This window comes from Cucurbita maxima, unplaced genomic scaffold (assembly GCF_002738345.1).
Source record: "Cucurbita maxima cultivar Rimu unplaced genomic scaffold, Cmax_1.0 Cma_Scf00019, whole genome shotgun sequence".
In the NCBI taxonomy this organism is placed as follows: Eukaryota; Viridiplantae; Streptophyta; class Magnoliopsida; order Cucurbitales; family Cucurbitaceae; genus Cucurbita; species Cucurbita maxima.
Genome location: NW_019272035.1, coordinates 2,865,355 through 2,879,867, shown reverse-complemented (window position 1 = coordinate 2,879,867; position 14,513 = coordinate 2,865,355). Strand labels below are relative to the sequence as shown.

The following is a 14,513-nucleotide window of genomic DNA, read 5'->3' as shown; positions in this document are numbered from 1 at the left end:
ATAAAAATAATATATAATAAATGTAATCTGAAATTTCCTTTTGTGCTCCAAAAAGGAAAAAAAAAGAAAAAAAAAATCTGAATTTTCTCTCTTTTTTAACTTTAAAATTAAATATTTATTTTAGTTCAAATTTCTAATTTCTTATTAATTATATACGCTATGTTAAAAGATTGTTTTACCATTTATTCATCTCAAATGATATCCTTAAAATTATTTTTATAATATTTTTATACATTAATCTTTACATAAATAAATGTATATGATGTTGTAAATTTAATTTAAATGATGTCACATATATTTTCTAATTTTTACACGTAAAGTGTAAAATTTAATATTAAATTATTTTAATTTTTTTTTTATCATATCATGAGATTTAAAGAGAAAAAATAGATATATTAATAAAGTTAAATTAATAAAAATATAACTGAATTCGATCAAAAATTTTAATAATACCCTTAAATTATTCTAATACATTTCCATTAAAAAAATTCTTAAAAAACAGACTTAAACATTTTTTAATGATTAAAAAATACGTATATGAATGGAATATTAATGTCATATGAGCTTTAGAAAATAATATTAATATTCTTAAATAGTCAAAAAAAAAATACTATATAAATTTTTTTGTAAAGATTATTATAACTTTGTAATATTTTAAAATTTAAAAGTTTTTTTTTAAAAAAATCTTTAAAAGTAAAAGTTTTATTGAATTTAATTAGAGAAATATATTAATTTAGCCTGATAATAATAATAATAATAATAATAATAATAAAGAAAAAAGAAAAGAAGAAAAAGGAATGGAAGGTTGAATGGTTGTTATGACGCATTTCATTTGCATTCGAGTTTCATTTTGGCAAATCCCGCTTTTCACATAAATACCATTTCCATTTCCATTTCATGAAATTTCCCCAGAAAACGAGCTGTAGCTGATGGTGATCCCCACCTTTTGAACTTCAACCTTTCTTCTTCCTCGATTCCTCTGTTTCTAACCTACCTTACCAATTTACTGCCATTGATTCTCATGCTCTTGCAATCCGATTGAGAAAGCGAGGGATTCTATCTCTCTCTCTCCCTCCCTGAGCGTGGAGAGATCGGTAGCTTCTCGATCGCCTCCCGTTGCAATCTTCGATCTGTAATTGCGGATCTGAAGAGTTCGCAAACACGATGCCGTCTCACGCGGATCTGGACCGTCAGATCGAGCATCTGATGGAGTGTAAGCCGCTGTCGGAGGCTGAGGTTAAGACGCTTTGTGATCACGCGAGGACGATATTGGTGGAGGAATGGAACGTCCAGCCGGTGAAGTGCCCCGTGACCGTATGTGGGGATATTCATGGCCAGTTTTATGATCTCGTCGAACTGTTTCGGATAGGAGGGAATGCTCCTGACACTAATTATCTCTTCATGGGTGATTATGTGGGTGAGTTTTTGACACTGAATGTGGTTATTAGGTCATCTTCTTGCACTCTTTCGTTTGAACTTGTAGTAATATTATTCTGTAGCAGACTACTTTCCCATGAAAACGTTTTCAATGCATTAATGTTATTATTATTATTATTCCGATATTGGATTTATGATATTTAGTTTTATAACCTTTTTTTTTTTAATCTGCTTCCTAACTAATTTATGTTTGCCGATAGGTTAAGTTAACCACCACACATGGTTGATTTTGGGATTTATGTCTAGTCCTTAATTTGTTTGATTTTGTTGACCATGTTTGTTTTAGATCCTTGGCTGTTTGTTTAACGGATATAGTCTTAGTGGAGGTTTAGTTTGATAGCAGGCTGCATTTGATAGCGCTTTATCATAGATCATTGTTTCTAAGGTGTAAAACCTCCTTGGAGTTCTAATTGAGGCATGAATATATGCACAATATGCATATGTAGATAACGCAGACTCTTACAAAATATTCTATTGAATACTACTTAACTGTAGAACTTATTGTGCATAAAATGGCTACAATTATGAATGAAAGAGAAGGGAAATGATGTTTTCCTACACTGCAAAACATTGGGAGACTGCTTTGAACATGTGCAAGCAGCACTGAAGAACTTTGTAAAAAGGATTTTTTTTTTTTTATAACTTTACACTTGATGGAAAGAAGGTACAGTGAACTTTTCTCATTGGTAGAGATAGAGAATGATATACCTCCAATTGTAAATGTGTTTAGCAAATAGAGAGTTGGGGCTGTAATGTTACCGTATAAGTTGTAATGTGGGCTCCTTTGTAACCAACTTAGATAGCCGGAAGGGAGTGATCCTAACAAGTAATTGATGTTGAGGGGGAATACCTTTTTGGGTGAGTATGCTGAGAGACGGAAGTTCTCAGGTTGTTTTCCCTCTGATCAAGTGAACTCTATCAGATAATCTATACGCAAGGAGTAAAAAGAGGAAGATAGAATTTAAAAGTATTAACAATTTCTTCCAGAAATGGGGAGTGTCTTTAACCAATAGGAGAAGAAAAAATTGATAGATCAAGTGAGATATTTCTGGGCCTTAATTCTCACAGTTTCACTTTTATGGGCCTAAAGATATTGTGGAAATTCACCTTGAGGTTAGTGGTGGTTTTTTTTTTGGGTGTGAAAGCTTTATTCTCTAATGTATGCGTGGTGCTTGTTGGCATCTCTGGGTTGAAAGGAACAATGGATGATCAACCTAAATATGTGAACTTTTTTGTTTTAGTTAATTTTCTACCCCAAAAACTAGAGCTCTAATATGATTTTCTGTGAATGTTGGGTTTTCCCTAAGAAATGTCACAAGGAAGCATTAATCCTTTATTGTCTTGGGATTGGGTGGCGCCTTACCTCCCTCCTCTGTTGTACACAGTCTTTCTCGTACAAATAAAAGTTTTTCCTAGTATAAGGAAAAGATGAAGAGGGGCATGAAAAAGATGTGTGTTGGATCAGACGTAAATGTCTATATGATTTTTCTTAGGTCAAGAATGCCACAAGAGTTGAACAAGATGTAGGACTCGTCAATAATGTCTGCAAAGGAACTTTCTCTCCCCGTCACTTTTTGCCTCCCAGTCCACTCAACATGATCATCTCCACCCCTCCTTTGTAGATACCAAATTTCAAGATTTCGAAAAATTGGTTATTTTTTTCAATTACTTATTTGCAAGTGTATGGATACAAGTAAAACTGTGGATTATATGTCTATCAAAGGTTTGTGGAAACATGGAGTTTCAGCACTTCGTTGGATCATGGCTTAATAAAGTAAAGTTTAACTTTTAGGATGAGTATGAAGATTGGGATACCAAATGGGTTAGATATATATATAGATAGATATTTCCTGTCAATCAAGGATATTAAATCATTAGATTATGATTCTTTTTTTTTTTTTTTGCCTTTATATATAATCATATTTGGTTGGACTATTGTTTTATAAATTTCTTTTATCCTCATTCTCGTATATTTTTTTTCATGTCAATGTTGACTTTGTTTTCCATAAAAAAGGAAAGGAGATTATACAAGTGAAAATAACTGATATATAAGTTCCTTGGTTTTCAGTTGAGTTTGTTTCCCTTTGAAGAAATGTATTCTTCACCGTCTTCTATGAAATGAAGTGGCAGGTTGTTGATTTGTTGAATTCTCTCATGCGCAATGCACTTGTATTTTTTTCTTGTTATCATGAATCATTATATAACTGGTGCAGACCGTGGATACTATTCTGTGGAGACTGTTTCACTTCTAGTCGCTCTGAAAGTTCGTTATAGAGATAGAATTACAATCTTGAGGGGAAATCATGAGAGCAGGCAGATAACTCAAGTGTAAGATCATTTATATTCCGCTACTTTCTTACATTATTTAAACTGATGTTTTTTGTACTCATAAACAGACTGTTACGCCATGCTTCCACCAGTGCACTTATTTATTTATTTTTTTTCCATGCTTCCAACAGTCACCCATTTTAAATGGTTCATGGCTTGCTCTCTCTGTTTCAATTGCATTATATGGACCTTCGAAATTCAAAGCCTTTCAATAGCTTCATTCAGCATGGACAATAAAATTGGTGGTCCTAGTTTCCCAAAATCTGCTTGCAAAGGTTGCACCAGTTTGGTGGTGCAAACCCCACAGCGCTCACATACCTATTATACTAAAATCCTATCAGTTTTCTGACTTCCAAATGTTGTAGGATCTGGGGTTGTGGTTGCCTGTATGTCCACTCTATTAAAAAAGAAAAGAAAAGAAAATGGTGATATGCTTGGGTTTCTACCATATCTTCTTCTTGGAACAAAATTGGCTTATGACATCTGTGAAATATCTGTTCGTTGTGAAGCTGAATGCTTTTATCTTGCATCGGCAACCCCATCTTCTCAGTTGCTCTAGGTTGTGTTTAACACCTTTTCCTACTGGTTTCACATGTGCTCATGAAAAGCTTATGAAAATTTACATATTTGAAAAGGTGGCAAATTGTTGTCATTCCATTTTAAATATTCTACTAATTAACAGGTGTGGCAAGCACATAAGCAATTCTTGGTTACTCCAGTTTTCTTTTTGTCTGTTTTTATTTATCTGATTTTGTTTCTTTTCAGTTATGGATTCTATGACGAGTGTTTGAGAAAATATGGAAATGCAAATGTCTGGAAGCACTTTACCGACCTCTTTGATTATTTACCTCTTACAGCTCTAATTGAGAGTCAGGTTTGTGTTCCTCATGTCATTAATTCCTTATTTTGATTGTTAGATGGGTTCTAATAGTGTATTATTATTATCCTAGCGTAGGTTTTTTGTTTGCATGGAGGACTTTCGCCATCTTTGGATACCTTGGATAACATCAGATCGTTGGACCGAATTCAAGAGGTATTAATGTGTAATTTTAGTAAGCACGTGAATTAATATTTGACACTCCCCATTCAAGGACTAACTACCATTGGGATATACAATTACAATATTCAAAACTTAAAAGACATGCTGTTTTTGAAAGCAAGACAAGTGCGCCTCGCTTCAATTCTTGAGGCTCACTTGGGTGTGTGGCTTGGTGCCTCAAGCCCTATTTTATTTTTTATTTTCAGTTTTAGTTTTATAAGTTGGTAATGAAACAAATAAATACTTCTAAAAGATATTGATTTTTATCCCCAATTTCTAACGAAAGCTCCAAATCCTTTGTTCTTTTTTTGTGTGCCTCATTGTAAAACAACCCCTGTTATGATTTTAGCTCGTGCTCAAGCTCTAGAGTGCTATTATGCTTTAGTGTGCTTTAAAAAACTGATATATTCACAAAGTGCTTACTTCTTTTGTAAATAATGACTGACGAAATAGCTATTTTTAGATTGGCTTTGCAAAATATTTTAGTCAAATGCAAGAAATTACTTGCTTAGTTTTAAAAAAGAAAGGAATGCTTGAGACTAGTATTGTTCATCTAATTCTTGGAACCACCTCGATGATCAGGTATTCATCTGGATTTTGTCATTAGAAAGATAGAACCCTCTTGTCTGTTATTTTCGTGGGAGTATTATATTCTTTTTTGGTAGGAAACATAACAAAATATATTCAACAAAGGAGAAGAACACAGCCTAAAGGCCTTATGGATAGTGGGATCTCTCAGCCTAATTCAGAGGGTTGACAAAGGAAGACCTCCAATTAAGCTAATGAGAAAATGCTGTACACTTTAAGAAGACTTATTTGAGAACACGTTGATCCTTTCTTTCCAATTCAACCCAAGGAGAGCTCTACTAACGTTGCTCCACAAAACCTGTGTCTTCCATCTTTAATCCTTTTTGGAGGTCACCAAGCCGTATCAGAAAGCTTAATGAGCAACATCCAAACCTTCTAGGAAAATTGACAGTGAAGGAAAAGGTGGTTGCCGCTTCAGAGTTTTTTAGCTAATGTTGGAGAGAGAGCCAGCTTCGGGTGTCTTTGGATTCATCCATCATGTTTAGGCTTCCATGTGCTATGGACCAAATGAAGATTTTCACCTTCTTTGGTGTGTTTTTTTCCCGTATCATCTTAGTGAGAAATTTTTGGATGGGAACTTGGTTAGAAATTGATTCAAATAAGTGGTGTTCCCATGTAATAATTTTGAGGTTGACTTGCTGGAAAAAAAAAAAAAAAACCCTGAATTGTCTGGAAGCCAGCAAACTTGATCTTCCTCTTCATTTGGCATTTCCCCCTCTAAATTGTGATTAGACTGTTCCATTTTTCCATATCTTTGTCAAGGAGACCCCTTCTAAGAATCCCAATCTTCACCCCCAACAGACCAACAATTGCAGATAGAAAGGCTTTTGGAGTTGGCTATTGCATAAATGGGGGGAGCTCCTCTCAGAAAGGTCTTGTTGTAATTGATGTCTTCCAAAGAAACCTCCATTTTTACCGATGTGTTTCCAGGGCTGTACTTGGACTTCTTGATTAAATTTGGAAGCCAGCTGCTATGGGTTTGCCCATATCTACTTTTAATCTTTTTCCGTAAGACTGTTTCATTTGAGCAAATCTCCATAACTATTTTGAGAGAAAAGTAGAATTCTTCTTTTCAAATCTCCTACCACAAACCTCCATAAAATCTGTAGGGCCGTAACCTTCTTCCAGCTAACCAACTCGCTGGCTCCATCCTTATTTGCTCCTTCTGGCCTTTCCCAAAGGAAATCTCTTAATGATTTTGTCAACAGAAGAGAGCTAGCTTTGGAAGGGATCCTATAAATGGAAAGGAAACTCGTGGGAGTATTTATGCAACAACTATTCTACGGAAACTATGATCACATCTCTCTTAACTTTGAAAGAGTCAATTGTACAGATCTATGGACTTGGGTATCTAAGGCCTTTTGAATTATCCTATGGTTCTTATTTTGCTTGACTAGAATCCTTTTATGTTTTTGTTCGGCTCTTTTTGGCATGGACTTGCTCTTTGTATACCCCTCGTGTTCTTCCATTTTTTTTTCAATGAAATTTTTGGTTTTCTCATCGAGAAATTAAAGTGCTTAATCTAGAATAAAATCCATTTGTTTACTTATTTTTGAAGTATGAAAGAATTAAAGTGCTCTATTTTTTTTTTTTTTTAAAAAAGAAAACATCTTACATTTATTTTTATATCAACAAAATTATGATCATTCTGATATGATATAAAATTTTAGAGAGCGATAGAAATAATAGGATACCTGCTTGCTAAAGGTATAATCAGTTTGGTTTTGGTCATTAATCAATTCATTTTGTGTTCTAAAAAATTTACGAAGATATATATTCTCTTGTCAAGAACTTTCACGAAACTAATTCCCCACCCCACCCCTCCGAAAGAAAAAAAAAGAAATATTGCAGTTGGATAAAGTAATATTGGGCAAACCATGAGATGCTTCTTTCTTCTTAACCCTTTAATTTTCTTTTTTGAATATACTAATAGGTTCCACATGAAGGACCAATGTGTGATCTCTTATGGTCTGATCCTGATGACCGCTGTGGTTGGGGAATATCTCCGCGTGGTGCTGGATATACTTTTGGGCAGGATATTGCCACTCAATTCAACCACACAAATGGCCTAACGCTGATATCAAGAGCCCACCAGCTTGTAATGGAGGGATACAATTGGTGTCAGGTGCGTTAATCCTGGTGGATTGTTTTGCATAACTATTTTCTTTCTCTGCAAAGGATGTTGGTACATTATTTTTGCCGGTTCCTTCTTATTTCTCTTTATAGGACAAGAATGTGGTGACTGTTTTTAGTGCTCCAAATTATTGTTATCGGTGTGGGAATATGGCTGCAATCCTTGAGATTGGAGAGAATATGGATCAAAATTTTCTTCAGTTTGACCCCGCACCTAGGCAAATCGAACCAGATACCACTCGCAAGACTCCCGATTATTTTTTGTAAACGCTCTGTCCTTTGGCTGCTTGTAATTCCCCTTCTATCTGCCGTGTTACTGTGAATTTGACTCTAAAAGGATCACTCTTTGTTCAAGTTTTCCCCATTCTTTTGTTTCCGAGTTTGTGCTGATGCTGCTCTGTGAAGATTTGATTGATCAAGAAAAATGACAGAAGGCATCAGAGGGCCTATAATCTTGTATATTTTTTTAAGAAGGAACAACGAGCAAGCGGCAATATGACCTTTCTTGTGCTCTGTAATCTTACATTTTCGAAGTAGAGAGATGATTTTTGGAACGCTTTGTAGTATTATTTATGTTTGAGATATCCCAATGGCTAATGAAACTGCAGGAACTGAACTGGTTATTTATTTATCAAAGTTGTATATGTTTCTTGTCACGGCTTTCTTCCATTTCAAATTTATGGTTGGAATCTTCAATGTTGATTATTTGGATTCAAACTTTTGTACTTGTCTGGCGTGTCTCTAGAGAACGTTCTTAGGAATTTCAACAATAATTTAGGACACCGAGGAATTTGTCTTTTTGAGCTTGATTCAAGATACTGCTGCTTGTATGGTATGTATCTTTCGACCAACCCACCCCTCAATGACATGCTTTGACTCAATTAATCATTTGTGTCTCATCATCTTGATGATAGAGGAGTTTGTAATAGTTACAAATAATTTGATTTAATGAAAGATGCGTGATTTTATATACTTATCGACATCATCAATTTTGATTGTGAGGTATGTCCTTTTGATTTGTATGAGAGTATTTTATAACTCCATTTAAGAAGGCAGTTTGGGACTTGGGACTAAGAAGAAGCTGAAAATATAATTTACTAGATTTTTAGACTTGAAAAATGAGGTCATCTTCTCACTGGTTTAAGAGCTACTTGGCTTACGATTAAATAATAATTAATTAAGATATAAAATAGAATCACGACGACAATTATAACTGTGAAACACTTGTAAAAGATCAGACTTTGTATGTATTTATTGCATTATAGCACAACTCCAAATTTGAATAAGATTTAATCAAGTAAAAAAGAAAAAAATTAATGTAATAAATACTAAAATCTATTATTTTTTCTATATCCTTTATTTCAAAAAGTTTTCACAAACCTTGATCTCTTAATCGGCTATGATATATCTAGGGGTGCAAACTGCGGAGGAAACCACACTTGTACGTGTGGGTCGAAGGAAGTATGATGGGTCCATGGAAGTGCAAACCGCCTAGAGAACCACATTCACACGTGTGGGTCAAGGGAAGTACACCAAATTCAATTTTTTCCGAACTAGAGGTCACCCCTATGATAGTTTTTAATGATAGGTCCCTACACCATGAGTTGCATGTGTTTGCATTCATAACCCCAACAGTGGGATCACTTAATCTTTTTAAGTGCTCAAGTCGTGTGCTACTTCTATTAATTTTTCAAATACTCAAGTCATGTGCAACTTTTATTTCAAGTAAAGGCAAGACATCTCTTTATGGTTGACGATGATATCACAATTAAAGACTATGACACATGTATAGGTTAGTTGTATTTATTTTCTTAAAATTATGTTGTTTTAAATTTTAACGTTTATTTATTCAATCACTACTTCGTTGTGTCATTTAAAAGATGTTTTCAAACGCGTAAGTCTATAACTAAAATTGTGGAGAGAAGTTCTTTTTTATTGTAAGTATTGAGTTGTGTTACATAAAGGTAAGTGAATATAATTGATAACAAGGAAACCTTCTTCTAAATCATATATGATATATGTGTGATACAATCTTGTGATCCATGTAAATAAGGCTTAAAAACAAATGAGATAGCTTGAAATCCTATGGGTAGGACCTTAAACAACTTAGAAGGTTTTGATACAAAAAATGACTACTCGAGACCGCATTAGATATTTACCTGAAACTAATTTTTTACCCGAACATTTAAATATTCCACCGACTTAAATTCGTCCTGTGAATCTTAAAATATGCCTTACAACATGTTAGGATGGTTGAATGTCATCTTCCACAAATAAGGCAACCTGTAAACCTATTTTGTTGGAAACCTCGTGGGCACACACAATTCACAATGATAATTAAAATTATACACAATCACAAGAGTGAAATGAATAACATTGATTGTTCACAAGAATTTGGAAGAAACATGTAAGACAATGCTTTTTTTTCCTCACTTATTCATATCATTCAACACATACTTGTTCGCACATGAAATAAATATTAGCATAAATTACAAAAAGAAAAAAATAGTCATATATTGGTTCTAGGCATCCTCCATTTGATAATGTGAAAAGGGATTATAATGTCAAACTTTTCAGCAATGGTGCGTGGCCGGCCATTAATTATATGGGTGTGGGTGGTAGATGGTCTGGCCTACTTTTGGTTCTAGGCAGTCCAAATTCTTCCCCTTTTGGTATTTTTGACTCATTATTCTTGGGGGCTTGGGCTAGTAATTCAACAACCTAAAACAGAGGTATGCTTGATTTTATGTTAATACAAACAAAACCATTAGCTCTTTTTTCCTGGAGTGAGACAGAGAAGTGACAAGAAGCAGCCTCAGATTAAAAACAAAAGACGGAGTAAATAGTAAGAAGGATCTTACTGTTTCTGTCAGTTTCACGTGGCAAAGAAGACAGGCTCTGGCAATCACCCATTATAATCGAAAAGGACCTTCGTGAAGCATGCATGTATGCTCATAAATAGCCCCAAAAGACCTTTCAATCTTAGAGGCTAATGCCATGTCTGAGAAGTCATACTTTGCAAGATCCGTCCATAATAACTCGGGTCATTCATCGCTTTCGCCTTTTCAGGACCACCCTGATTGAGGAAAGCCTTCAGAAACGGGTAATTTTAGTTCAGAATCTGCAGTTTATTTCACAAATCAAAGGTTAAATTAGAGTTCAAATACACATTATTCAGTTAGAAACGATAAAGATGGAAAGTGAGTTCATGATGTTGGTAGGAAATGGGATTTAAATAAACACTATTTGAAGTGTATTAGCAGCGGTTGAGGATTGTTGGGAGGGAGTCCCACCTTGGCTAATTAAAGGAGTGAGTTTATAAGTTAAGGAATATATATCCATTGGTATGAAGCCTTTTGGGAATGGACAATATCATACCTACGTAGAGAGTCGTGATTCTAAGATAGTATCTAAGTCATATCCTTAACTTAGTCATGCCAATAGAATTCTCAAATGTTAAACAAAGAAGTTGTGAACCTCAAAGGTGTAGTCAAAAGTGGCTCAAGTGTTGGACAAAAGGTGTCATTTTTTCGAGAGCTCCAGAGAAGGAATCGAGTCTCGATTAAGGAGAGGCTATTCGAGGGCTCCATAGGCCTCAAGGGAGGCTCTATGATGTACTTGGTTCGAGGAGAGGGTTGTTGAGAATTGTTGGGAAGAGTTCCACACTAGTTAATACATTTCTATTGGAATGAGGCCTTCTGGAGAATCCCAAAACAAAGTCATGAGAGCTTATACTCAAAGTAGACAATATCATACCATTGTAGAGAGTGTGATTCCTAACCGGTTATGCATACAAATATGCACAAAACAGACTATATTCGGAGCTCAAAAATTGAACTTTCGACAATTGCAAAGAATCCAGATATTCAACTACCTGCAGACGAGGTTTGCGGCTATTTGTAAATAGGCACACTGTCATCCTCTTGGATTACAGTCTTCAGTAATCTTTTTGGATACTGTCCTAAGTTTTCTCTAAGATCATTCTCAACGTCAGCCAGCGGATTCATAACTAATCCTCCCTTAGTGTTTGTCCGGAATCTTTGGCTGTTCTGCTTAATTGATTCTTGAACGAAGCCTCTATCAAATGTATGATGCAGATGATTAGGCGATGTGGCATGTTCCATAGAACAGAATTTTGAGCTAGGATACCGTCCTTCTGCTCTCCTCCAGAACTTGGAACTTAAGAACTCTGCACCTGGCAGCTTGCAACATGAGTTTTCAGCAAAACCACTATTCAGTACTCTTCCGCTCGACAAACCCAAGTCGTGAGATATTTCATCTAATGCCATCTCGAGTCCATGTACTCGTTGCTCCAATGAATTCATCCCACTCTGAGAACTCCCAATAAAGCTCTAGATTCATTTGAAAAAGGGTAATTTCAAATCAGAACGGTTTGTTTATCATCAAGAAAATATTGGCAAAACACAAGCAACACACGTTTCCCTACATTGTTGAGTGAAATTAACATCGATGCCTTTTACATTTACGGTAATTCAAAGTCTAAGAATACTCATAAAACTTAAACCCAGACAATAAACAAAATTTTTCCCCCCAACCACCACCACCACCGCCAAACATGACCTGTACTCACCAAATGTGACCGACAACATGACCTTCAATAAAGACATTTAGTTGAGAAGTCCGACCAACTTAGAATGATTAAATGCCAGGCTTTCAGTCTCTTTTGAGAGAAGAAAATTTGTAATTCACAATGAAATTCGATATAGAGGAAGCATAGATTAAAACAAAAGTGTAGTTGAGGCATTCATGGTCATAATAATGGTAATTATGCTAAACTCTTGCGGACAATTCCGTTATGTGGAACTTAAAAGATGAAAAGTTAAGAAACAGGGGCCAAAAAAGATGCATACCTGCAGAAGGTTTAGAAGGCTAGATTGTTGGTTCTCAATCTGCCGAAGTTGGTCACGAACCAGGGAGATATCTTCAAAATCTTTGTGGCTTCCAAAAGTTTCTTCACTTGAGCTGCCAACAGTAACATCCGAACCTCTATTCTCATGCTCCTGAATATTCTCATACTCCTCAAATGGAACAACGCGACACCCAGATCTCAAATTGCTTGACTTGTTAACTTTCTCATCGCGCACGTTATTGTAAAGAACTCGTTTAGCATTGAAAAGGGAATTTCCGCTTGTACCAGTTTCTTCGAAATCTATGTTTCCAGAACCACCCCCAGCAGCATTGTTCTTAGAACCAAGTTTTGAAGAGGGGGAGTTTGATACTGTAATTTCAACACTCCAATTGGAATAATTCTGGCGTTCCAACTTAGATGTGGGTGTACTTGAATTCTTATCTGTGTTCTTTGGACTGATCTTCTTATTATTAGTCACACGTGATACCTCCAATGGAGAGGATCTGCTAGTGAGGACTGTTTTCTTCAACGGTGTTCTTAAACTATGTTCAGGGTGGCATGTGGAAGTGGGAGAAAAGCATCCACCATTGCCATTATCTGGCCCATGGAAGAACAGAACAAAACATGAAAACGTGATATTTGATTAAAGCAAATTCAGCTCAAACAACTCAAAGACGAATTGGGACCATTAACCATCGAATTGGACAACTTTTTCACTTTGAGCTCACAAAACTAAATCAAGGGTTTTTTGAACCAGATGAACTAGTTCTTCCTTTCACGTCTTTTAATTAAAGACATAAAGCATCCAATTCTCAACATTCTTTCAAACATGAATAAGTATGAACAATGAACAATTCAAAATTGAGATTCAATCGCCATTTATCAGATTGATAATCAAACTAATGCTATGGTAGAAGAAATTATTACCAGTTGAAACGTCTCCGGAAGCGTCAGGAATCTCTTTCCATAACTCCAAAGTTTGGTTCATTGTCTCCCGAACGACCTTGATCTGTAATATAAAGTTGTTCAAGCAGAAACAGGTAAAGAATTGACGCATAACCGTGCAATTGAGTTTCAATTTTAACATTTAAGTCTCCAATTCTTATCCCTGATTTTCCAAGCGTCAAGAAATAAATAACATGTTACCTTATCAAATCTCCGACTATCCAAAGAACTGATACACAATGTTTTATATTCGGCCGCTAACTCCCTTTCAGCGACGGCCACTCTCCCGAGAGTTTCTGCGGCAGCCTTCCTCACAGCCCAATCGTCATTACTCAAGAATTCAACAATGCACGGCACCAGCCAGTCCATTACGCTCCGATTCATCGCACCTCCAACAGCAATAATACTCCCAATCAGTACAAGCAACGCAGCCTTCGCCTTAAATCCCTCGTTCTTCGCCAATTTCCCTAACCTAGGCAAATTCCTCCGCAGCTGCGACACATCCGGGTCAGGTGCAGCCTCAACCGCAGCCGCTAGACACAGAGCGGAACCAATCTGCGAATTGAGATCCTGCTCGAGTGTGAGAGTCTCCATCAACGGCTTGAGAAAAACCGAGAATGGCGGCTTCTTAATTTGCGACGACATTAAAGCCGTAGCGTCAATGCAAGCAGATCGGATTGTAGAATCCGAATCACGGAGGCGACGAACAACAGTGGAAATCATCTTCGACACAAAAGGAGACAACGCATCTCCATGAGACTGAGAAAGAAGACCGAGAAGGTACACACACTGCTTCCTCACCGGCGATTTCGACGACGCATCAGTATTATGAATGCAAGAGAGAAACGGCGAGAATGACTCACAAGTAAGAGCCCTAGCAATGGATTCCAACTCATTCGCCGCCATAGCAAGAGTATCGCGGTCCTCAAGCTTGTTCAGACAGGCAATAACTCGTTGCTTGAGATCGTGATTCGCCGCTCCGGCCGGCTGAGGCGGACTGAGAGACGAACGCTTAGACAGAGACGACATTGCCATTAACAGAAAGACAAGAAACAAACTCAGCTAACTCAACAGCAACATAATAAACGCGACCGGAAAGCTTCGGATTCCGGCGAGAGGGAAAATTTAGCGGCAGAGCAAAGGCGGTGTTTGTCGGTAATTAAGGCGAGCTGT

General features: G+C 36.2%; 2 protein-coding genes across 4 annotated transcripts; one reads left to right on the top strand and one right to left on the bottom strand.

Annotated features, from left to right (window-relative positions):
• The first annotated feature begins 886 nt into the window (after positions 1–886).
• LOC111493997 (serine/threonine-protein phosphatase PP2A-2 catalytic subunit-like) lies at positions 887–8,161 on the top strand. The gene is made up of 6 exons (XM_023143971.1): positions 887–1,417; positions 3,651–3,765; positions 4,531–4,639; positions 4,721–4,798; positions 7,326–7,517; positions 7,619–8,161. Exons 1-6 carry the CDS (start codon positions 1,165–1,167, stop codon positions 7,790–7,792), a joined length of 921 nt encoding a protein of 306 aa, XP_022999739.1. The 5' UTR covers positions 887–1,164; the 3' UTR covers positions 7,793–8,161.
• Positions 8,162–9,849: 1,688 nt separating this feature from the next.
• LOC111493943 (TORTIFOLIA1-like protein 4) lies at positions 9,850–14,513 on the bottom strand. Of its 3 annotated transcripts, XR_002720097.1 has the most exons (6): positions 13,542–14,513; positions 13,323–13,404; positions 12,397–12,992; positions 11,400–11,877; positions 10,387–10,646; positions 9,850–10,246 (listed from the first exon to the last, which is right to left on the bottom strand). XR_002720097.1 is itself a non-coding variant. In XM_023143878.1 (5 exons), the coding sequence occupies exons 1-4, from the start codon at positions 14,373–14,375 to the stop codon at positions 11,419–11,421; spliced, it is 1,971 nt and encodes a 656-aa protein (XP_022999646.1). In that variant the 5' UTR covers positions 14,376–14,513; the 3' UTR covers positions 9,850–10,646; positions 11,400–11,418. The 3 variants fall into 3 exon arrangements, 2 of the variants coding, with proteins under 2 accessions (XP_022999646.1, XP_022999647.1); XM_023143878.1 differs by having other exon boundaries at positions 9,850–10,646; XM_023143879.1 differs by having other exon boundaries at positions 9,850–10,616.

Excerpts from the sequence above, each read along its gene's own strand:
- LOC111493943 (XM_023143878.1), bottom strand. The coding sequence starts at position 14,375 with ATGGCAATGTCGTCTCTGTCTAAGCGTTCGTCTCTCAGTCCGCCTCAG. Across the intron at positions 12,993-13,322 it reads TTCCGGAGACGTTTCAACTG|ATAATGGCAATGGTGGATGC; the intron begins GTAATAATTTCT and ends TCCATGGGCCAG. Across the intron at positions 11,878-12,396 it reads GCCTTCTAAACCTTCTGCAG|AGCTTTATTGGGAGTTCTCA; the intron begins GTATGCATCTTT and ends AAATGAATCTAG.
- LOC111493997 (XM_023143971.1), top strand. The coding sequence starts at position 1,165 with ATGCCGTCTCACGCGGATCTGGACCGTCAGATCGAGCATCTGATGGAG. Across the intron at positions 4,640-4,720 it reads CAGCTCTAATTGAGAGTCAG|GTTTTTTGTTTGCATGGAGG; the intron begins GTTTGTGTTCCT and ends ATCCTAGCGTAG. Across the intron at positions 7,518-7,618 it reads AGGGATACAATTGGTGTCAG|GACAAGAATGTGGTGACTGT; the intron begins GTGCGTTAATCC and ends TTCTCTTTATAG.